The following is a 25,044-nucleotide window of genomic DNA, read 5'->3' on the forward strand; positions in this document are numbered from 1 at the left end:
ACATTTACACAATGAGATATTATTTAGGAGTTAAGAAAAATGAAGTTATGAAATTTAAAGGTAAATGGGTAGACCTAGAGAAATCATCCTGAGTGAGGTAACTTGCACCCCAAAGGACTATATTTGGATGTTACCTTTTACTCCCGGTATGTGTGCTACAACCTGAATAGCCAGTGGTTAGGTACCTATTGAGGTAACATGGGGGATGAGAGGATCTCCCAAGGAAGGGAAAATAGAATATAGCATGATAAAGAAATAAAGGGGAAATCGGATAGAAGGATTAAATGGGGGGCAGACAATGGGATTAGAGGAAATAGAACTCAATTATGTATTTAACTATACTTATATGAAAAGTCAAAGTTAACAAAAAGAATATCAATTTCTATACATTTGATGTATGAAAAATGTCAAAAACACTGTCAAACACACTTACCTGCTCACATCAGGAAACCTGATGGGAAAATAAATAACTTGACACTTGGGTCTGATTATGCTTTCCAGATTCTTAGGTCTGTGATCAGGAATCAGCTTCAGGAACTTTCCAATGGAAGTAAGAAACGATTCCATATTAAAAGTGGAATTGAATACCACCACATCAGCCACCAAGCTGTAAAGAGAAAGGGGAATTACAAATTCATTAAGCCTTATTTTATAAGCCTACGACCTCTGCATACTAATCATACTTTATGCTATACCTTAGGTTTGTATGTATGAAACTAGAACAAACAGAAATGTTAGTTCTTAGTAGTCTATCATAAATGGTTGGATTGGTGGCTTCAGAAGACAGGCCAGAGAGAAATTAGTAGCTAAATGAAATCAAATAAGACTTCAAACTAATGCCTATTTCCCCATACATGATAAACATACCCCATCATCAGCACCAAGCACAGCAAGCCCAAACATGTCTCTATGTAGTCTACTATGGAGAACAGCTTTACAGCTTCCTCCCCATCCCTGAAGAAACTGACTCTCATGAGGCTTTTCCTACAGTGTCACAGTATTTTTAGCACTATTCAGTTAAAGTCCATTTCTAGTTTTAGCCTTTGAAGAAATGACATTGTTTTTAATTCCTGGTACTACATGGAGTGATGGTATCTCTAAATTTATTTCACCATTATGCTTAGGACAGTCATAGAAGCAGAAAAAATAGTAAAATGCATTTAGATATCCACATTATTGGGATTTATTATATAAAAGGAATATATAGATAACCACAATCATCGATCTTTAGAAAAACAAAAGAAATATAATATTGACGATTGATTTCAACAAATTAACCATCTTTCTTCAGTGTCTTTAAAATACAAAAATATTGTTTAAAGAAAATGGGAAAGCAGGTTTTAGGTGACATAAGTGTAACAGGAATTTCCTTAATGTCTACTTCAACACCAATGAATGCCAATGGCAGCTGTGGATATGCTGGATAACACATTGAAGTGTAACATGAACAAAAATTTATTTGATAAGATTTGATTCTTAAATATGTATATGATGGCTATCTTGGTTTTCAACTTGATATACCTGCAAAGAGGGAACCTCACTTGAAGTACTGCCTCCATCAGACTAGCTATGAACATTGTTTGCATGGCATTTTCTTGATCACTAATTGATTCTGGAAGGGTGCAACCCTCTGTAGGTAATGCCATCCTGAGGCAGGTGGGCATGGTCTATGGAAAAGGGGTCCTGGATCAAGTCAGTAAGCATCATTCCTCAATTTCTACTTCAAGTTGGAAGTGTTTCTATGAGTTTACTGGATGTAGGATTGTGACTGGTAAAAGGAGATAAACGCTATTTTCACCAAGTTGTTTTTGGGCATGATATTTATCACAGAACATCTTATTTGTTAGACCAACAATTCAGCATTACTGGACAATTCCTTAAGAAGGTAAACATGACAAAACAGCTTTATTTCATTCCAAAATTAATACATCCATAAGACTGGAAACATGCATGCATAAGGTTATAGAAAACATAACAAGTAAGCTTATAGATTAAAAAGTGAGTGTCACAGAAAATAATTACCTTAGTTTACAACATACTTACCTAGACATGCATGTTTGCTATTATTAGTACACCACAGAACAAAAGCCCAACAAAAGACATACTCACATGCCATTCCTATCCTTCCCCTCAGAAACTGCTTTAAATTTCTTTTGCCTGTTTTTCTTTTTTTCCCAGCTCCTACCTAGTGAAATTTGGGAGAATGGAGGCAACAACACAGATAACACAAAGGAATATCACAAAAGTGCTGACACAAAACTAAACAATAAGGAAGTCAATACAATAATATACTAAAAGTTGAAGAATGTTTACAGCTAGTCTGTTTGCACCATTTCTCATATATTGTAATAGTGACCAGTGAGTCATAATATATAGTTACAGCATGTGTCCATAAGTCAGAGGGTTAGTGAAACCTCTATCTAAGGTGATGGCTTGTGTCTGTCATCTTTAACATCCTGAACTGCCAAACAGTCCAGGAAGAAAGCTGACAGTGCCAACAAAAGCAGAAGTCAGCAAGAACGCTGAAGAAGCATTTCAAGACGAAGCTGTACTTTTCAAAGAAACTGGAACAGAACTGCTTTCTGACATTCTTATTTTTCCTCTGAACAACTGTGAAAAAATTTTCTCCCATCAGGAAGCCAAATGATGACACAGTCCAGTTATTTCTCCCCAAGATTGTCTATTAGCTTATACTCTTGAAAGGAGAAAAGACGAAAAGTCTCATGCAAGTTTTCAGTCTCTCTCCATATAAGGAAAAACAATTATTTGTAAAGGAGAAGAGGGGCAGTGACCTAATTTTTTTATTTAATATCTGCCTGAAACAGGCATACCACCTAACTACCATTAATCTAAAATATTTAGTCTATGTTGTTAAAGATTCACATTGGACTATAGAAATATATTTTCCACATATTTCCTCCCTGATATGAGTGGGTGTAACTTCCACTAACTTTAAGGCCACACATAAAGGAAAAAATATTTAATTCCTCCCTTGTGGTTTTTCAGAGTAATAAAACCATAGTATCTGAAAAATAAAATGGAACTAATTCAAGAACTCACAAGAATATTATGAATGTTTTACATACTGATAAAAGTACAAGGGAATTTCATTCTCATATTTTTAAATACATGAAAATACACATTTATGTCATATTCATTGGTGTTTCGCCTGCATGGATGTCTGAGAGAGGTGGTCAGAAGCCCGGAACTGGAGTTACAGACAGCAGGAAGCTGCCATGTGAAAACTGAGCCTGGTCCGCTGGAAGAGCAGGCAGTGCTCTCAACTTATGAGCTATCTCTCCATCCCTCATTTTCATTTTAAAACATATTTTTTCTGTTGCCATTTCAAGACAAAATTAAGTCTTTTTATTTTATTATGAAATTTTGAAATGGTTGCTTTTTATGAGACATTTGACTACAGCAGTTCCACTGTTTTGACAGCAGTACTCCCTCACAATCTAAGCAGCCTGTAAAAAGGACTGCAGAAAAACATTTACAAAATGCTCAAAACAATCAGAACCATTATACCTGATTTTCTATGTCAACTAAACTAAGGGACATACTATCAAGGCCTGTTCAAACAAATTATCAATCTCTGTAGTGAATAACTACTAATAAAGGTGTGTAATGTGTATGTAATCACTTCCAAATTGATTCCATGTGACTGGTGTCATTATGCAACAGGATTTGCAGAAAAGCTAGTATGGGGCTGTTAATAAACTTCTTTCAGTAAGCATCAGAAGAAACACTATATTGGAGTGACAATGGACAGGGCCTTTACCTTTGAAATGGCAGGTATTTTCAGACTGTCATTTCAGAAGATTCAGTGGAAGAAGGGAAGAGAAACACTAAAACTTAATATTCCATTATCTACAGTTTCTGTCTTAGAAGCAACAAAAGAAACAAGCCAAAAATAAAGCCAACAACGAAAAAGTAAGAGCTACAAATACCCTTAACTATTGAATTTTAACTTCTGTATGAAATTTCGGCTGGATACAGCAAAAGCAGCTGATAAAAGAACTTGTTGGTTTTTCTACAATTTAAATAATGAGTCAAGGAATCAAGGGGTAGAGGTCCTTGTCAACAGTTTATATTCTATTTTGAATGTTATATAAAACAGTAAGATAACTGGTTCAAGGTATAAATCGATGATTAGTTTATGTATGTATATATATATATATTTCATAAAATGAATAGCAGTGTTATTATAAACCCTGGAGAAATACAAATAATAATATTATAGAAAGAATCTTTAAACATCTATCCCTTGTCTCAATATTCTTATAGATTTACAGTGGTCTCAGATTAATAAACTAACCATCTAAAAAGGAAAATATGGGAACAGTAAATATTACTCATAAGTAAAAAAGAAACAGCTTCAAAATAAAGAGGATCCAAGTTCAGACCCAAGCACCCAAATAGCAAGCTGGGGTATCTAGTACCTGCCTTTAACCTGGCTCTCAGAAAGGCAATGATACAAAGAACTCTGGTACTTGCTAGTTTCAAGTCTAGCAGAGAAAAACAGGTGACTCAGACTTAGGGAGAAACCCTGTCTCATAGGAACCAGCAGAGAATGATAGAAGGCACCTATTGCCCGCCTTTCTAGTCTGTTTGTACACAACCCTCACCCCTATAAATTTGTTTTTAGAAAAGGGAAAGATGGCAAAGACCAAATTTTATACAATCTATACCTACCATGAAAGAATTTGGTTGTAACCATATTGAAAATCTCTCTCCTGATATTTCTTGACAGGATATACCAACTGGTTTTCATGGAAGTACAAGATCTTTTTCAGTTTTCCCAGATCAGGACGAAGGGCAGTCAGTTCAGCCAGGTTAAGTACTGAGCTTGCAAAGAGGGTCCTAAGAAAGAAATAAAGGTTTACTGTTCTAGACGTGCTTGAAGGGCTACCATTTGTCCTTCTTCTCTCCCACATCTTTCCATCCCAAGATACCCAGAACCCATATGGACATGTAAATACGTTCCTTAGAACCACACTGACCTTTTAAAACACAAATGCTAGGAAATATAAAAAAGTTCACTAGTCTCAGCTCAGCTCAGTTTTTGAGGACAGTAAGAAGAAGAAAAAGAAAGCTGGCTGAATTTTATTTAAAAAGCAAGAAACATTCTATCTGTAGGACAAAAGAAACAACGATAAGGCTGGGTGGGGAACACATTTGCTGGCCAGTTTTACGCACTTGACTCTTTATGCAACCAACAACTGAAATTCAGTGCACAAGCAGGATTGGTACATGGTCATGTTTTGAAAAAACCCTTTGTGATTTATGCAATATACTTACATAGTGAAGTGTGGTCTTTTCTCTTGGCATGTTTTCTCAATGCCCCCTTTAAAGCATCCTATAGTAATAAGACTTAAAAAAAAACACCTCTTTTTTTTTATTACTACACTGATAATGGCTGGCACTAGATACGTAAAACCCCTGATAGAGACCAAATAAAAATCAATAAAAGGTAGATTGAAGGAAAAAATGTAATTTTATCTGTCCATGTTTATAAATAAATCAACATATTTGCTCACACTCTACATTTACTTAAATACCTACTGTGTAACAGAGGAAAGCTGAGAAGAACAGAAATGTTGATCAAGACAGCCCAGAAGGTTGAATACTGACTTTCATGGAGTCATATACACAGCATTAGAGGAAAAAACACAAAAGGAGTAATAAAAGAGTCAGACAGCCTGGAAATGGCTCCTTGATGAGATGCCTACCACAAAGAGAGATGAAAAAGGAACAACACCTGGACAGCTGAGAACATTAAGGTAACCATTCTAAGGTGCAGAAAAATTGAGTTTTCTCTATATACTAGTAGTCAGTGCCAAAGCAAAAATCATTGAAATGTTTTCATTGTGCACAGTTACTATCACTGGAAGATGACTTAGCATACAAATACTTCTGTTGATCTATATGTAAACACAAAATAACATCCTTCTTATCAATGACTATAAGCCTACTTGTAGATAAGCCAAATGTTTAACTTGAAGTGTTTATAGAATCTACAGCACTAGCCTTTCACAGAAAAGGAATGATTATTACTAAGTATAAATAGCACAAACAAGAATTCAGTTTGTCAGAATTAGGTGTGTGGCATTCACAGTCCTCTTACAAGTTTTGCTAAGTTCTGTATGTAAAAGTGACGAATTTAGAGGGATATTATTAAGTAAAATAATCACTTAACATTCCAAATAACATTTCATCTTAGATATTTTCCACTCATAATCCCACTGATACTTTGATATAGGAAGATTTTCCTCAGCATGGATCAATACATTCAGAAGAAAAATGTCAATGATTTTAGTCTTAATAATTTGACATTGCAACACCAACATTTCTTTTACTATGCTTAATCATTAAGAAATTAATTCTATCTTATAACAAATGTTGAAGCAGCAATCCTTTATCTCCATCTACTAGTTGTATATTTCTGTTTTTTTACTGGTAAAGTGCTAAACGGAACAGACAATTCCTTGAATCTTTAGCTCCATAACCCCGAGAAATAAAAATGCCCACAAAAGAAGGCAGCTAGCTAAAATCCACAGCTTTTTATTTTAGTTTGACTCAAACGACCAGTTTTAAAAGTTGATCATTACACAATGAAAGGCATCACTCAGTCAGGAGCTAACCCTCAGCTACCAATGCTCATCTTGCCTTAGGTACCATTTAAGCAATAAAGCCTCATAAGATATACTTTATCATCCCACAGTGGGACTCTGGCAGGAAAGGGCATAAGGTGAGAACAAAAACCACTAGGAACAAGATAATTTCTGACAGCTGCTGCCTGAGCACAAGTTAAATTGAACAGTTTATCTCAGCAGGAAGATCTTATAAGGTTTTATGCTTAATATTTTTAAATTAACATAAAGTCAAGAGAAAGCAGTTGGGCAATCCTTCACAAACATGACATACTACAATCATTGTATAAGCTGGATTAGTACTTATTACAATGCTACTACAGAAATAAGCTGTTTTTAGACCACCAAAGAGCATTAAATTGCAACTTTTATCTCTGTAAAAGAAACCTATATTTAAAATGTCCACTAAATTCGAAATAACGACTACATCATTAGCTTACCATTTTGCCACTTTGCCCAAATACAAATAAGTTGCTATTATAATTGTTTAACCAAAATGGCTCAATTCTATAAGCACATTAATATCAGTCCATACATTTGGAATCATGTCCATATATATATGCTTTCATTGTTTCATACCAGCAAGGAACTTTAAAATAAAGGAATCTATTCTTTTTCTGCTGAGTTTGAATAAAAGCCATACACTTGTCATTCTCTTTGCTTAATGTATAAAGAAAATGATGAAATTTACCTATAAATATGATCTTTGAGATGCCATTTTGCATCTTAGACAGCATAGATATGAAGTGACATACAGAGGAGAGTGCTTTCACTCATGTCATGACCACCACATATGAACTCTAGTGAACTAAGTTTTCTCTAGCTTGATCCATAAAATCTTCTCAGTAGGTTTCTCTATACTTGTAATTACTGACCACTTAACAGGACACATGACTATTGAATAGAGATACCAGTTTGGCTGTGCTATTCATTCTTTTTTTTTTTTAAAGCAAATCTTTTATCCGAGATAACTCGAGTAAATTTCAACTCAGCATGCTTGATTTCCCAGTTCTGAGTTTCATATTATTATTTCTAATTTCTAAACTTTTCAAGTTTATAGCATAATTCCATCATTCCCTCTTCTGGTTCTTTCCTCCAAATCCCCCAACGAAATCCTACCTTGTTCTTTTTCAAATTCACTCCCCCTTTTTTTCTATGTTCTTCCAGACATGTATATATAGAAATGCTTATTTCTAAATGTACTCTTAAATAAAATTCACATAGCTTCAGTAGACCTTTAACAAAAAGCAAATTCTTCCATCTGTTTTATTTTAGTAAATAAGTAACTCTCTATGTGATTCTTACACTCAATATTACTACTAAAGTTTGTTCTTTTCTTCCATCTTTAGGCTCCTGATACTTGACAGCTACTCTCCAGCATCATGCATTTTATTTTTAGTTCAAGTATTTTTTATGGTGACAGAGAAGAACTAAAACTGTACCATCAGCATGTGATCAGCCACATATGGTAATAAGTCCTTATCAGCAGGTAAAACACTTTGATTTGACTGAGGTGGATAGCCTTATTTGACCATTGGCCATTATGTAAATGGGTCATCTTTCTCTAAACTAACACTCCTTCATTCATGGGTACCTACATACAGCTGATTACCTAGTTGACTTCCATAAACATTCTCTTGAATTGCATGGTAAAAATCTAATTTCTAAGCTCATATTAATTACTTCAATTTCATCTACTGGGCTGTCCAATTCTGGAATGGGACAATGTGGGGTCCCACACACACTCTTGATGATTAAGTAGATACATCCCAGGCTTACCCAAGGGAAAGTTGGGTATCAACTTGGTATAAAGATAAGGAATGTATAATAAACTTAATAAATTTCTGTCATCTTCAGGGATTTATGATTGTTGGTATTAAATAAACCAATCAATTAATATGCAAAGACATCAAACTTACGGAGTGTTCTGGGAACACTTCATATAGTGTTTTAGTTCCACAAACTAATATAATTAGTATGTGAAATATTTGTAATTCAAATCTTGATTAATCGACGGTTGATGACTATTCCTTAACAAACATAATATTTATATTGGAACATTCTTTGCCCTGTAGTTCACTCCACTCAAGAGTCTCTGATGTCCATTTCTAAACACTGTAAAGTTAGAAGACTGGAGATCGAAGTTTTTGTCTGTATTTACACATATCTAAGGAAACAATGACCAGTAAAGCCAGAGCAATCTGTGTGGATCATTCTGTATAAATAAGAAGCTCAAAACTACACATGCCTGAGGGGGGGGAGGGGAGATGGGATGCAGAGGAAGACACACTGCAGCTTTGGGCAATTTCATTCTTTAGCCTTGAAATTTAAGACACAATGAAAATTAAAATACTCAAAACAAAAATAAACCTGCTTCCTTGCATATCAACTAGTCTACAGTTGTGTAGGGAGAAACAAACAAGGAAAAATATGGTGGCTCTATTTTTTACGTCACTTCTACAACTAACTATATAGCACAAACTAAAACACTTTCTAAATATTCATTTTACACTAGATCTCAAAATTATTTTTGGTATTTATAAACATTTTCTTTTTTCTTTTAAATCTGTCTTTGGAGTTACAGGGCATTGCAAAATGTATGTTGCTTGGCTAGAAACTAACGCAGTCCCTCTGGAAGATGAGAAATCACTCTTAATTGTTGATCCATCTTTCTAGGTCCTGGATATGTTTTCCAGAATGCTTTTTCTCTGATGAATTTTTTAGCATTTGATTTCTGATATCTTTTTGCTGTTTTTCGTAGAGATTATCCTTGTCTTTCAATTATTGCTCCTATATTAGCGTTGGTAAATCGAAGATATTTATTCTAGGTCTTTTCTGAATTTGGTGATTATATACATAGAAAAGCACCTCCCATAAATTATTTAGTACCCTGATGTTTTGCTATTTTGCATATCACTTTGATTATAAGGGTATCACTAGACAATTACTATAAATTTAAAAAGTATCCTGTATATAGTAGGCACTCAAGGGATGTTTGATAAACAAAATGTTCAATGAACACAAATTCAAATGACTCTCAGATTCCATCTTACGCCTGTCAGAATGGCTAAGAAAAACACTGATGACAGCTCATACTGGACATGATGCAGAGCCAAGGGGAGCACTCCTCCATTGTTAGTGGGCAAACTTTTATAACCACTTTGGAAATCAATATGTTGGTTACTCAGAAAATTAGAAATCGATCTATCTCAAGACCCAGGTATACTATTCCTGGGCATATACAAAAAGGACCCACCCTACTACAAGGAACAATGTTCATGGCAGTTTTATTCATAATAGCCAGAAACTGGAAACAACCTAGATGTCAGAAAGGCTTCATCCAGCAACTAATGGAAACAGAGAGACACACAGCCAAACATCAGGCAAACCTCAGGGGGATGAGGGGTTGGAGGAGCCAAAAGGTTCAAGGACACCACACTCATAGAATCAACTAACCTGGACTAATAGAGGCTCACAGAGACTGAAACACTAACCAGGGAGCCTGCGTGGGACTGACTTAGGCCCTCTGCAAATGTTACAGTTGTGTAGATTAGTCTTCTTGTGGGACTCCTATCTGTGGGAAACAGGGCTGTCTGACTCTTTTGCTAGCTTTTGGAACCCTTTTCCTCATACTGGGTTGTCTTGTCCAGCCTTAATACAAGGGGAAGAGCTTAGTCTTACTGCAACTAGATATGCCATGTTTGGTTGATTTCCATGGGAGGGCTGACATTTTCAGAATAGAAAAGGAGAAGTGCATGGGGGGCGTGGCAGACGGGAGGTAGGAAGGAGGGACTGGGAGGAGAGTAGGGAGGAGAAACTGCAATCAGGATGTAAAATGATAAGAATAAATTTTTTAAAAATGTTCAATGATGTAGTTCATTGTTTCCAACAGAAAAAAGCCTGAAGGTGTGAATTCCAAGCCTATGACCTTTTATGTTCTTACTTCAAAGACAAACATTTTTATAAACATTGATTTCCTGAATCCTTCATGAGAAAATTCTAACTTAAATTCCTCAGTCTATGTAGAGAGAGGAAAAACTCAAAAGCCAGCCTTTGTAAGATCAAATAGAATAAACTGGAAATATAAAGGGTCTGTACAGCTATTTAAATACGGGAAAAAAGCCTACCATTTTAATTGGCTTTCATTGACAATTTTAAAAATTGACTTTTTATGTATAAATTAAGAGTTACAGAGGAAGGGGATTAAATGCATAAAACACTACAAAATAATATTAGAAATACCTTAAAAAAAGCATGAAAGCCATTCAACACAATCTAAATTACATGGTAACTTCAGATACATATTTCTCTTTTTCTAATCTATTATATCACAGTATATATCACAATCATCAAATATATCACAGCAAGAAAGAATTCAATTTCCTACTCAATATTTCCACGCCAAGTGACTAAGTGCAAAAGGCAGTAGGGTGCTCTAAGTGAGCGAGAGGTGGTGCCAGAGACAGCATGGAGGAGAGTTTGGAAGTCTGGTTGCCTAACACCAATAACGCACAAAACTTCAATCAAGAAGTCTGGATGAAAACTAGTATACACAAGGGGGGAAAGAACTTCTACAGCCAATAAAAACCTTATAAACACTTGCCTTTGCATCTGCCTCATAAAGCCCACATACAATGGATTCGAACATGAGTAAATATATGAACTAAGAGACTCTACCAGCATCCATCTACCTCTCAAATTATTTTAGTCTCGCAATGCCTCCACTGAATAATCATATGATCTATGCCTATGTGTCACAAGGCCCCACAATGGTAATCTAGCCATGTGCTATCTCAGTCATGTCAGACATCTATCCCAGACATGAAAGTTTCCTAAGTTGAATGAACTATTTTTTTTTTCTTTTATCCACCTGTACATGTAGTCTACAAGTATCGGGAAATATGCAAAATGTCATAAATGAAGCAAAAAGGGAGTTCTAATTTGGTATTTGACATAAAAAATAAACCTTTGAAATAGGCACTGAAAGATACTTCAGTGTGCAATGATAGTTAACTGCTAAAAAATTAGGAGAGTGTAAATATCTACTAACCCAGAAAACATAAAAAGCTACCTTATATCACGTATGTCTACTTTCTACTAATTGAGTAGATATATAGTGTAGTGTGATATTTTTGCCCCTTACTCTTTAGGCTTTTGGGGAGCCCAACACCCAGTCCTCAAATAAATCACACACAGAGACTTATTCTTAGTTATGAATGCCTAGCCTTAGCTTGTCTTTTTTCTTGTCAGCTTTTCGTAACTTAAATTATCCCATCTACCTTTGATTTCAGAGCTTTTCTCTTTCTCTATTCCTCTATGCTTTTTCTTTCTGTCTTACTCCTTGTCTGGCTGTGTACCTGGGTGGCTGGCCCCTGATGTCCTCCTCCTTCCTCACTCATTCCTCAGATCCTTTCCTCCCAAATTTCTCTTCATATTTACACCCTCTGCCTAACAGCCCTGACTATCCTTGCTTCTGACTCACTATTGGTCATTCAGCTCTTTATTAGAGCATCCGGTGTTTAGACAGGCACAGCCACAAAGCTTCACAGAGTTAAAAACAAATGCAATATAAACAAAAGTAACACAACTTAAAATAATATTCCCCAACAATTTAGCTTACAGAAACATATTTATGCACAGCATATATGTGACATATGCATATATGCGCACACACACACACGCGCACACACGCGCACACATATGTGAATCTATGTGGTTAATAAGGAAAAAATTAAACTATATAGTGACATGCTGCTCTTACCTTTTGGAAACTGAAATATTAAAAAAGTAGCAGAAGATATATTGATACCAAAACTTCGATATTTCAAATGGTAAAAGTGAAAGATGCCCAAATTTGTTTAATCCCCAAATCTATATGCAGTTCTGTTAGTAATTTTAAATATAACACCAAGCATTTGAATGATAAAGTGTCCTTCAGTAAGTCCCCAAAGTTCATAGACTCCAGGGGGACAATCAAGTAACTTTTTCATAAAAATAATTCTTTAGTTTAAAAAGCACTTTCAAATAAATGTTCATACTTTACCACTCTATAGAAATCAGTAACAAGGCGAGATTCTCCCAAGAACAGTCCTTGAAAAACTAAGACTGTCACAAAACCTGAGCATCTGGCAACTCTGCCACCATGAAGTATCCATATGGAAGAGACCAAAATGTGTCAAAGTACCCAAAATGATTTTGGATAGTGTAGAATAAGATAAAATAAATAATTCAGTATCATCAACACTTTCAACAGCAGGTAGTGATACGATACCTGCTTCTATAATGTGCCAGAATCTAACATAAGTGTGTGAGTGTGAGGACATGTTTTTGGGTGTGTGCATGTGTGCAGGGAAGGGGGGTACCAAGAGAATATCACCATACTTGAGGCTAAAAACCACTTTTGTACAGAAGTGCTTCTTTGTACTTTTCTTTGTAGAGATAGCAGATCTGAGTACAGGTTTATAGACATATGGAAGGAAAAAAAATGAAGCCAATGAAAACTTATATTTAAGATAAACATAGCAACAAATACATTACCTTAGAGTCAATGAAGAAAACTCACTAACTTAAAATTATGGCTAAAACTATATGTGCAAGAAAGTCAAAATGCAAAATTATGATTCCCTCAACAACTATAACTGTATCCTCATGCATGTGTAAGTATGTTGCATTATTGTAATGATGATACATTTCAGCGTTAATATCAGTTTATACAATGTGACTGAAATAGGATTCTTCTGGGAACTATAACTTTAAATGTCTGAACTTATATGACATAAAATCTTAACTATAAAATTGCATTAATATAGGGTGGAATTTTGCATTTCTGGCATTTAAAAAATGAAGAATGAATAGCTAATAACATTAAAGCAGAAGATTGGAAATTTCTGATGATACAGAGAACAGAAATAACACAAAATAAAGACAACTAAGAGATGAATGTTCTTTCAAAGATTAACTTAAAAATCAAGAACAGAAAAGACATCTACTTGGAAATATCTCACTTTTTATATAGACATTAGCTTGTGATTACAGGGAAATTACTTTCAACTATATCTTAATCTTTTTAGAAATTTAAAAAGTTAAAAAAATTCAGTCAATATGCATTCCTACAGCTTATCAAAGAAAAAAGTATCAAAATTGTCCCCAGACTTCAAACATGGGAGAGATGGTAGGAGTCACTTTAACTTCTTGTACATGTAACATAGAATGGCACAAAATTTTTAATGAAATTGTACTCATGTCACAACGAATTATTCATCATGCTGTTGAACTCAATTCAAATGTGGTTCCAAAATATGCAGCAGCAGACAACACAGATCAAGAGATTCAATGAAAGAAACAATGTTCAAGGCTATAGCATGCAATCCAGAGAACTGCTAGAAATTCTCATAGTCATTAAGGTGATAGAATTTTTAGCCTCTTGAGTATGATATGGAAAAACAATGGGATATATTTTTTAATGAAGGATCAGCCTGTCTAGATTCTCTTTGCTAGGATCCTTCATTGCTTTGTTCATGGAATGTTGTGTCATCCATCAGTTTTCCTTCACTACCATGCATACTATAGGATCACCTGGACATTACAACTGCATGCATTTAAAAAGCTCATTTAGTTGAGCTAGCTGCCTGTATCATCTGCTCTCCTTAGTACAGTGATGCAGAATTTCCTCATCTGTTAACATCTTGTAAGAAACTGGTTATGTTTTACCATTCCCCAAATAAGTCAGTAAGAAAAAACAAAACACAAGCAAACAAACAAACAAAAAAAACAGGATAATCTGTGGAAGCTAAAATTCAATGTAAAATTCCATGTACTGGTGTTTCATTGTGATATGTGAGTAACAGGAGTTTTGTTTTCTAATCCTGTTAGACACATGGACAGTTATATGTATTCCCCGGGGGAGTAGGAGGAACTGAATGTTCCTAGGGCTAAAAAGATAAGTGACTGGGGATTTTTAAACAGTAAACATGACAGCATGCTCTCTCTCTTTCTTTTTAAACAGTTTGTGAATGTAAAAATTTTAATCCAACTGGATAACAAAAAAATTTAAAAAATAGCTCAAGTAATTAGTAAAAGTACAGTAGATTTTGGTGTGGCAATGCCTTCAAAATATGAAGAAATAAAGAAAATTGGAGGCTAATACTGGATAATTAATGCATGGAGTAAATTTTGAAAATTCACCAAAAAAAGTAGAATAAATGAGGCAACTCAAAGAAATCCCACCACAGATTCTATGTATGCAACTCCAATTTTAATTTAGTATGTAACTGTGGGCTCTTATTCATGTGTTATGTCAAATGAAACATAAATACAACATTCACTGAAACAAGCGTTTGCAAAACAAAGATGTATGGACCTGTTACAGACAGTTGTTTCTTTTAATTTGAATAATAAATAGTTCATTGGAATAAAAGATCTGAAATATTTTTTTAAAAATCAGTGTATTAAAAGGCCTAAGTACATTTTAAACTTTTTAATTTTACACAGAATTTTCAAAAAAATAAAAAAAATCCTGTTGTTGTGTTTAGGCCTCTTAAAAAGAACCAAGAAGAGAACCACCAGAGGCCTGAGGTCTGCCCACAGGATATCCGGATCCCAGCCCGACCAGATTCAACCCACACAGAGACTGCCAGCTTCCAAGACCCATCCTCCACCCACTGGACTGGCAAGGTAAGCTTGGGTTTGTCTCTGATTAGTGTTCTTTGAGAAATACAAAATGTTTTTAAAAGACTGAGATTAGACTTAGAGTGTACTTTTTAAAGAATGTTTCTAATCAATTCAAAGTTAAACAAGTTAGGCAAAGTTAAGAGAACTTCACTTCAAACTCTGGCTCCTTAGTTCATCTGTTCATTATGTAATATATTCAAAAGAATTATTAATATAATTCTGGCAGTGAGAACAATGCACATACTAGGATTTACATGCTGCTTATAAATTCTTACTCAATTAATACACCAACTTTTGTTACGTGGTTTTAACAAGTCAATGTCTAATAGATCTAAAGTGAATGTACATTGCATATGTCTGTATACTGATAAGCTTTACATCCTTCATATTTCTAACATTCTCACACATATTTTGATGCATGCAATGGATGGCAACTAATATAACTAAATATAACAAAATTTTTGCAGTATTTGTTTGATGAATGGAACAGAAAACATTGGACTTCCCAGTCCCTATTTTATTTATGGTGACAATCAAGCTGCTGATTTGTCTATGTCAATAAAGATTCTAAAGAATTAAAAATGTTTGGGCTTGGCGTTGGTGGGTGAACACCTTTAATCCCAGCTCGGGAGGCAGAGGCAGGCAGATCTCTGTGAGTTTGAGGCCAGTTTGGTCTACAGAGCCAGTTCCAGGACAGCCTCCAAAACAATACAGAGAAACCGTCACAAAAAAACCAAAGAAAAGGAAAAAGAAAAAAAAAAGAATGTAGCTCCATAGAAGAAAGTTTCCTAAAATGTTCAAGGCTCTGGGTTTAAAGTTCAGAATATAAAATGGTAATGATAATTCTAACATTCCTCGGGCTCCAGAAGTGATTTCCTAGGCCATTTCACTCTATACCTTTTGTTTCCATTGAATAAACTCCAAAACATTCATTTCTATACTACCTGTGAATAAAATACAACATTCCATCCAATTCTGGAAAATATATATTCCCTCCTAACAAGCCCACCCTAGTCATCATGAATCACTGTATTTAATATTTACTCTAATCAATTTCATCACACAATCTCTGGCTTGGCACGGTACTTCTTTTGCCTTTGCCTCCATTCTATGCGTTAAACTCCCACTCTGCTTTCCATCTATAACACTAGGGGACTGCTTTTTGACAAGTTATTGATTTAGTGAATGGTAGCTTGATTTATCACTATTTTTATCCCCATCCACTGGACACACTGAAATGATTTGTCTAGCCATGCTCCTAACACAAATATTTCCCATGAAAACTCACTCATCCTGTACGTTTGCAGCTGATCTTCAAATGTGGACCTCCAGTGTTCCTTTTACCTGAAGGATAGTTGTCTATTTCCTGTGGATTGTAAGAAACACCTACTTAGACACAATGTCATTCCTTTATACCCAGTATACTAACATTGAACTAATTCTTCCTCTGTATTTTTTCTCAACTATACCTTTTGATCAAGAGTAATATATTGTGCTAGAGTGTGTGAATGCCACAGTGAAGTCATATTTAATTATTCCCTTACTCTTAACCCCTGGTAAGCATCACCGCCCATGTAGATTGGAATATAAAAAGCTGCTGAATTTGGACTTTTCTCCCAGTTTCCAACACTATCAGCTGAGGCTACAGAGATTATCTACATTCTTAAACACTTTCCTTCTTCTTCAACTCCCTTTTAACATCCAGCCTTCATGTTTCCTTTACAAAAGCACTTTGTTTTTGCTGCTCACTCTACGAGCCCATTGGGTACAGTACTCTAAACACAAGACAAAAGTTAGTTTAACGCAAGATACTGACTAGTTCTAATCTTCAATTCAATATACATGAGGGTCTGCTTAATGATTAGGGCTCTCAACTTGCTAAATTTCAGATTACATATGCTATTATTTAAACAGATAAGTTAATTTAGGCCAGATCCTCTGAAACACAAAGATATAAGCCATATTCTTTTCTTTAAAAACACGGAACCATCTTTGGCAAATACCGAATTGGGAATTTTTTCCTATGGGGCTAGGTTTTCAGTCAACGCAGACACTGACACCTCAGAAATAAGTTAATGGACTTACAGAAGAAATTATATGACATAGAGTCCTTTCACAATAATACCATGGTAAGCAGGTCATAAAGGAGAGAACATGTGAAACAAGATCTAGCATAAATCAGGGATTTAATATAGTGATTGAAATATAGAGATTTGATTTCTATATGGACCTTTTAAATCCCCATATATATACTTAACTTTGGGTGATCTATGTGTATAGTAGAATGTCATTAGGTATTGCTATGTTCTTTTGGCAAAACAGTAAAATTCGGTTTTCTCCTAGGTTCATGACCTATCAATACTTGGGTTTTGCCGTGCAGGTATTGTCAGGCATGGGTTCCAGCACATGGAGTGGGCCTGAAATGCAATCAGATAGTGAGTGGTTACTCCCACCACTTTGAAGACACTATTGCACCAACATATCATGCAGGCAGGTCACCACAAGAGATCACAGAGTTTATAGATGGATTTGTGTATACCTTCCTCCTCTGGTAGAGGGCAGAGTAACTTCCAGGACCATGACCACTGGTCAGCAGAGGTGAAAGCCCTAGGTAGGAACACAGTAAAACTTCTCTGTGTTCAATGATTTATGCAGGTGTTGTCTTATCATCAGTTGATAAAAACAGCCTTGGCAATGGTTGTAGTTGTTTGGGGGATTCCATGGGACCCCTTGGCCAATAATTCAATTATCTATGACCCATGGAATGAATTAACTTCTACAATTTTGAGTTGAACTGTTTGTTTTTGTTTTTAGTTGTGTGTGTGTGTGTGTGTGTGTATTCTAAATATAAACTTTCTGTCAGTTGCAGATGATGTAAAGATTTTATTCACCTTATAAGCACCCTCTACTTCAAATGATGGTGCCCTTTTGCTGCATAAAACCTTTTTTCCTTCATGAAGTGCCACTTATTAACTGTTACCATTTTAATTAATGCCTATGTTATCAAGGGCTTAGTCAGAAAATCCTTTCCTGTACCAAATCTCTCTCATATTCCACATACTGGGCTTTTGTTTAGGCCCTTAGTTTACTAGGAGTATACTTCTATGAAAGGTATGAAAGTAGGGATAGTTTCATACTTCTACAAGTAGCTGTCCATTTTCACCAGCATCATTATTGGATGAAGCTATCTTTTCTCTAATGTGTATTATTGCTATTTTTGCTAAAAATCAGGTAACAGTGTAAGACTTATATTTTGGTCCTCAATTCTAGTCCATTATCAATAAATCTATCTTTATATGGGTACCATGCTGCTTTTATTACTATAGCTCTGTAGTATACCTTGAATTCTGAGATGATAAGCTCCAGGTCAATCTGTTGTTTTTCAAAATTGTTTTGGCTATTTTGGGTCTTTTCAGCTTCCATATGAAATTTAGATGATTTTTCAATTTCTCTGAAGGATTGTGTTGGTAATTTTATGAGAATTACATAGCATCTATAAATTGATTTTGACAGGGTGGCCATTTTTATAATAGTAAACCTGTCAACCCATAATCATGGGAAATCTTTCGATCTGCTGCTATATCCTTCAACTTCCCTTTTCAGTGTCTTAATGTTTCATTGCAGAACTCTTTCAGCACATTAGTTAGAGTCACTCTAAGATTTTCATTTATGTGTTTATTTTGAGGCTCATGTGAACAGTGCTGTTCCACTAATCTCCTTCTAGATATCACTTGAATATTTAAAAAAGTTACTATATGCATGTAATAACAATTAATATTAATAAGAGTCCATGAATTTGAAGGAAAGTAAAAAGGGGTAAATAGGAAGGTTTGAAGGAAGGAAATGGGAGAAATGTTCTAATTAATTTAAAATCTCAAAGAAAAAACAGCATATACACAAAGAAGGCACCGATTTTTGGGGTGTTAGTTTTCTATATGGCTACTCTACTAGATATGCTTAACAGCTATACAAGTATTCTATAACAATCTTTACAGTCTTTTGTGCAGAGAATATCAGTGCAAAAAAGGAGTACTTTGAATTCTTCTTTTCTATTTTTTAACACCTTTATTTCCTTTACATCCTTTATTGCCCTAAATAAAACGACAGTACTAAACTACATAGGACGGGGGAGAGTACTCTCTTTTCTTACTTGTGGTTTTAGTGGAAATTCTTTGATTTTTCTTCATTTAGAAAGATGCTGGTTGTGGGCTTTCTGTATAGTGCTTTTACTGTGTTGAGATATAGCCTCTGTATTCCTGGATTCTGTAGAGCTTCTATCATAAAGGAATGTTGGATTATGTCAAAGGACTTTTCAGCAAGTAGTTGGGTGGGTATGTAGTTTCTCTTCTTCAGTCTATGAGGTAGATCACATTTGTTGACTTATGTATGATGAACCATTCCTGCAACTCTGAAATACAGCTGACATGATCATGGTAGATGATTGTTCTTATGTATTCTTGAGTTAGCCTGCAAGTATTTTACTGAGAATTTTTGCATCCATAGTCATCAGAGATACTGTGTGTGTCTATGTGTGTGTGTGTCTGTGTGTTGGTGGATCTTTTTATAGTTTTGGTATCAAAATGATACTGGCTTTTTACAAAGGATTTGAAAATGTTCTTTAAATTTGCACATTTCATTCTTTTGAGACAGGATCTCATTTTGAAGCTGTGACATGTCTGGAAATTGATATACTGACCAGTTCAGCCTGGAACTCAAAAAGATCTGCCTCTGCCCCTCTCTCTTTACTTCTCCCTATGTCCCTCTGCATCTGCCTACCAAAGCTGGGAATAAAGGCTTGCACTAGCAAACCATGCCTTAGAGATTATAAATTATTCCTTTTATATCACCTGATGGCAGAGGTCTATTTAAGTTGTTTATTTCATCTTGCTTTAGCTTTTCTTTTCTTTACTTTTTTTTTTTTTTGTTTGTTTGTTTTTTGGTTTTTCGAGACAGGGTTTCTCTGAATTGTTTTGGAGGCTGTCCTGGAACTCGCTCTGTAGACCAGGCTGGCCTCCAACTCACAGAGATCCACCTGCCTCTGCCTCCCAAGTGCTGGGATTAAAGGCGTGCACCACCAACACCCGGCTTAATTTAGCTCTGGTAGCCACATATACCTTGACATTTATCTTTTTTCTTGTATTTTTCAATTTGATGAAATACAGATTTTTTAAATATATTCTTAGGATTCTCCAAATACCTTCAGTGTCTATTGCAATGCCTCTATTTTCATCTATAACTTTATTAATTTGGATTGTTTTCTCTGGTTAATTCATGTAAAAGTTTTTCAAACTTGTTATTTGTTCAACAAACCAACATATTTCATTGATTACTTACCTTGTTTTGTTTTTATTTCATAAATACCAGCTCCTTTTTATATTACCTGTTCCTGTCTACCTTTTTTGGATGTTGTGTGTTTTCAAAGACTTTTAAATTCATCATTATTTTGTTCACTTTAGAGCTCTAGATTATTTTTTATGATAGATGATATTAAGGGTAAAAAAATTTCCTCTTAGGACTGTTTTTATTGCGTTTCATAAATTTGGGTGTGTGGTGTTGATTTCATTTAATTATACAATTATTTTCTTCCTTCTTGAATCATCCTTGACTCAGTTATCATTCAATGGTGTGTTTATCATGAATTTGTGTACTTCATGCTGTTTCTATTGCTACCAATATCTAGCTTTATCCTACTGACCAGAAAGAATACACCTTGTGATTTCAATTCTCCTTTATTTGTAGATTCTTGTTAAATGTCCTAAAATGTGCTCATTTTTGTAGAAAGATCCATCCATGAATTGCTGAAAGTAATATATATTATTTGGTGTTAAGTAGGATGTTCTGTAGATATATTAGGTCCATACAACTTATGATGTGATTGAATTCTGCCATGTCTCTGTTTAGCTAATTTATTCCATTAGTAAGAGTAGGGTGTTGAAATCATCTACTACAACTATGTTGGAATCAATCTCTAGTTTTATATCAAATAATGTTTCTTTTATGAAATTGGTTGCTCCTATGTTAACTGCATAAATGTTAAGGATTATAATATCATGTTGGATGATGTTTTCTTTGTGATTATGAATTATATTTCCTGGCCTCTTCTAATTTTACACCTGCTTGCATTTTCACTTTTATTTGCTTGGAATAACTTTTACTGTTCTTTAACAAAACTGTCTAATTTTGATCATATGATGCTTGGAGACGAGAAAAAAAAAGATGGGTCCTATTTTCTAACCCAATGTGTTGTCTTTTTATTGAGAAATTGAGCCTAATAACATTAGGAATTATTAGCAAAAAATGTGTAATAATTCCTGTCATTCTGCTTTAATTTTAATACATAGGTTTACTGAGTATAATAGTCTGAGTTGACTACTGTGGCCTTTGAGAACTTGAAATACATTTTTTGGCCTTTCTATATTTAAACATTTCTATGAAATAATCAGGTGTTATTCTACTGTGCTTTCCTTTGTAAGTATCGTAACCTTTCTCCTAACAGTTTTTGATACTCTACTTTGTGTTTTTCATGTTGTCTTAGTCACTATTCTATTTCTGTGAAGAGATAACATGACCAAGGCAACTCCTATTAAAGAAAGCATGTAACTGGGGTCTTGCTTAGTTTTAGAGGTATAGTCTATTATCAACATAGTGGAGAGCTTGCTAACATGTATGACACTGAGGCAGAAGCTGAGAGCTACATCCTGTTACACAGGTGGGGATTGGAAAGATGTGCTGGCATGTGCTTTGGAAAACTAAGCCCACATCTAGAGACACACTTTCTCCAATAATGCTACATCTACTCCAACAAGGCCACACATCTTAATTCTTTCAAAGTTATACTCCCTGGTGACCAAACATTCAAATGTATGTACCTATGGGAACCATTCTTATTCAAAACTCATTCTCCTCCCTCCTATAGGCTTGAAGCCATATCATAATGCAACACTGTAGATTCAGTCCAACTTCAAAAGCCCTCAGAGCCTATCAGACTCAACACTGTTTAAAAGTCCAAAGTCCAAAGTTTCTGCTGAGATTTATGGGAATCCCTGAACTGTAGCTCTGTGTAAAATCCAAATAAAAAAATCAGATCACATACTTCCAACAGCAACCACAAAAAAGTAATCCTCAAATTTCCAACTCTTTTTAGGTTTGTTGACTACAACACATTTCTCTCTCGGGTTAGTTTTACACCTAATCTGTGGCTCTCCTTGGCAGTTATCCTACAACTCTGACGTCTCCAACATTCTTCAATTCCAAGACAATCCAGACTTCACCTTCATAGCTCCACAAAATGGCCTTTCTAGGCCTCCATGCAGTGAGGCCCTTTACACATACTTGACCTCAGCATCTTTCTGTAGCCAAAGAAGGACATTCCATAACCTCTTTCTTATATTCCTGACCTAAAGTCAGATCCAAGTGACCAAAGCTGCCAAGTTTTGCTGCTTGATAGGGTGGGAATATGACCCCCTCATTCAATGATATTTTCATCAACTTTCTGTTGTTAGTTTCCTTTACTACATAAACTTTCCTTTTTACAAGTTACAAGCTTAGCTAGATAGGTTCTTGCCCAAAGGCCACTGCTCTTTTATTCCATTTAACACCAGGCTTTCCTTAAACTTGTCAGCTCCTTGAGCAATGGAGTTAACTCCATTACACTTCCCAGTACTCCTTTTCTCTTCAAACTGCACATTTTTGTATTTTTATTTGTCCAATGTGTTCCTTTTCATTATAGATCGGCATTAAAGTGACCACTAATAATCACAAGAGAGTCAATACTACGCTTTCCTGAAATCTTTTCTTCCCCAACCACTAATCTAAACCTTTTCAATTTTTGGACACTGGCAGCCACACTTTTTGCCAAAATATGGTAAGAATGGTGTCTAGGTCACATGCTGATATTCTTCCCCTCAGAAACTTCTTGAGCTGGGCCTTCACAGTTCAAATACCCCTCAGTACTACCTTCTATATCCCTACCAGTATGGCCCATTAAGTCTCAAAGTATTCAAATGCCTTCCTAATCCAAAATCCTGACATCCACATTCTGCAAAGAAGCAACATGGTCAAGCCTGTCACAGCCTCCTGGTACCAACTTCTGTTTAAGCCACTGTTCTATTGCTGGGAGGAAACACCATGACCAAGACAACCGTTATTAAAGAAAGCATTTAATAAGTGGTTTGCTTGTCATTATGACATGAAGCATGGAGGCATGCATGGCCCTGGAACAATAGCTGAGAGCTATGTGCTGATCTGCAGGCCAAGAGAGACTGTACCTGGCATGGGTTTTTGAAATCTCAAAGAATACTCCAAGTGACACACTCCTCCAACAAGGTCATACCTCCCAATCCGTATAATCCTCTCAAAGAGTTCCACTCCCCGGTGACCAAGCATTCAAATACATAAGCCTATGGGAATCATTCATATTTAAATCATTACAGATGTTTTAACTATAATACATTGTGGACAAATTTTCTGGTGTTGTCTACTTGGTGGGATGAAGGCCACTTGATCCTTTTTCTTTACCTGTATTAAAGATATTTTCTATAATTTTGGTATAATTAATTTCTTATTTCATGCCAATACTTCAGAGGTTATATCTTTTAATGGTATCCCCAAACTCACCTTCATGTTTCCATTTTTTTTAAAATTTGACATTGACCTTTACTGGGTGACCTAGTTCCTTTAAATTCCTTTACTTTATATACAATCCCTACTATCTGTTTTTGACATGATCCATTCTGTTGTGAGGATTTCCACTGAGCTATTCAATTGGTTACTAGGGTTTCATTTCCAGCATCATTTCAATTTGGATTTTCTGATATATTTCAAACTCTGCTTTCAAGTCTTTGACTGACTTACTTACTTTACGTACTTCATTTATCTCTTTGTCTTTATCTTCTTTAAATATTTTGACAAGTCCCATTTTTTTTAATTCTTTGTAAAATCATCCACATACTTTTCATTAGTGGGTCATTATTACTATGATTTTTTTTTTTTGTTTTTCCGAGACAGGGTTTCTCTGTGGCTTTGGAGGCTGTCCTTGAACTAGCTCCATAGACCAGGCTGGCCTCAAACTCACAGAGTACACCTGCGTCTGCCTCCCAAATGCTGGAATTAAAGGCGTGAGCCAACACCGCCTGGCTTACTATGATTTTTTTAACATGCCTGTTTAGTTTGGTTGTCTGTATTTTTATTCCTATATTGAAATTTGTGCATTTGGAATTATTCTGCTGCTTGAGCTTGTCTTTCTTTTCTATTCAAGAGATTTTTCTTCTCTCAGCAAAAGTTTACTATGTTCAGCATGGAGCTAATTCACTGAAAGGTTTGGATCTTGACTTCTCATTATCTGGTATTTGGAGATACAACCTTTGTACAGATCTTCATTTATCTGTGTATTTGTGATTTTTTTACTGCTGTGATGAGACAACATAACAGACACTTTACAGAAGCAAAAGTTTATTCCGGACTTAGGGCATGAGAGGGTTAGAGTACAAGACCACAGTGGCAGGGAGCGTGGCAGCGAGCATGACACAGGTGCAGCATCTGATAGCTTACATCTATATAACTACCACAAGATGGGGTTTTGATTCCCAGCACGCACATGGCGGCTGGCTCACAGTTCCAGGAAATATGATGCCCTCTTCTGACCTCTGCTGGCACCAGGCACATACATGGTACACAGACATAATACCCATACACGCAGAAACATATTTTTTAAGTTGGAGAA

At 35.4% G+C, this 25,044-nt stretch overlaps 1 protein-coding gene and 1 long non-coding RNA gene across 8 annotated transcripts in view; one reads left to right on the top strand and one right to left on the bottom strand.

Moving 5' to 3' along the window:
* Positions 1 to 25,044, bottom strand: part of Gtdc1 (glycosyltransferase like domain containing 1) — a 334,933-nt gene that overhangs the window by 158,873 nt on the left and 151,016 nt on the right. For 4 of the 7 annotated variants that reach the window (XM_040745304.1, XM_040745309.1, XM_040745303.1 and 1 more), the window contains 2 exons: positions 4,696 to 4,863; positions 434 to 607 (listed from right to left, as the gene is read on the bottom strand). In XM_040745304.1, coding sequence (XP_040601238.1) covers positions 434 to 607; positions 4,696 to 4,863 — 342 coding nt within the window. Of the gene's footprint in view, positions 1 to 433; positions 608 to 2,109; positions 2,186 to 4,695; positions 4,864 to 16,611; positions 16,690 to 25,044 lie in introns of all 7 variants that reach the window. The other 3 variants (XM_040745307.1, XM_040745308.1, XM_040745306.1) reach the window with 3 other exon arrangements.
* On the top strand, positions 5,579 to 15,321 carry LOC121140338. The gene is made up of 3 exons (XR_005877118.1): positions 5,579 to 5,783; positions 8,003 to 8,142; positions 15,185 to 15,321. It is a non-coding gene; the product is annotated as an uncharacterized LOC121140338 (long non-coding RNA).

The sequence above is a fragment of the Mesocricetus auratus genome, unplaced genomic scaffold (assembly GCF_017639785.1).
Source record: "Mesocricetus auratus isolate SY011 unplaced genomic scaffold, BCM_Maur_2.0 Super-Scaffold_100004, whole genome shotgun sequence".
NCBI classification, from domain to species: domain Eukaryota; kingdom Metazoa; phylum Chordata; class Mammalia; order Rodentia; family Cricetidae; genus Mesocricetus; species Mesocricetus auratus.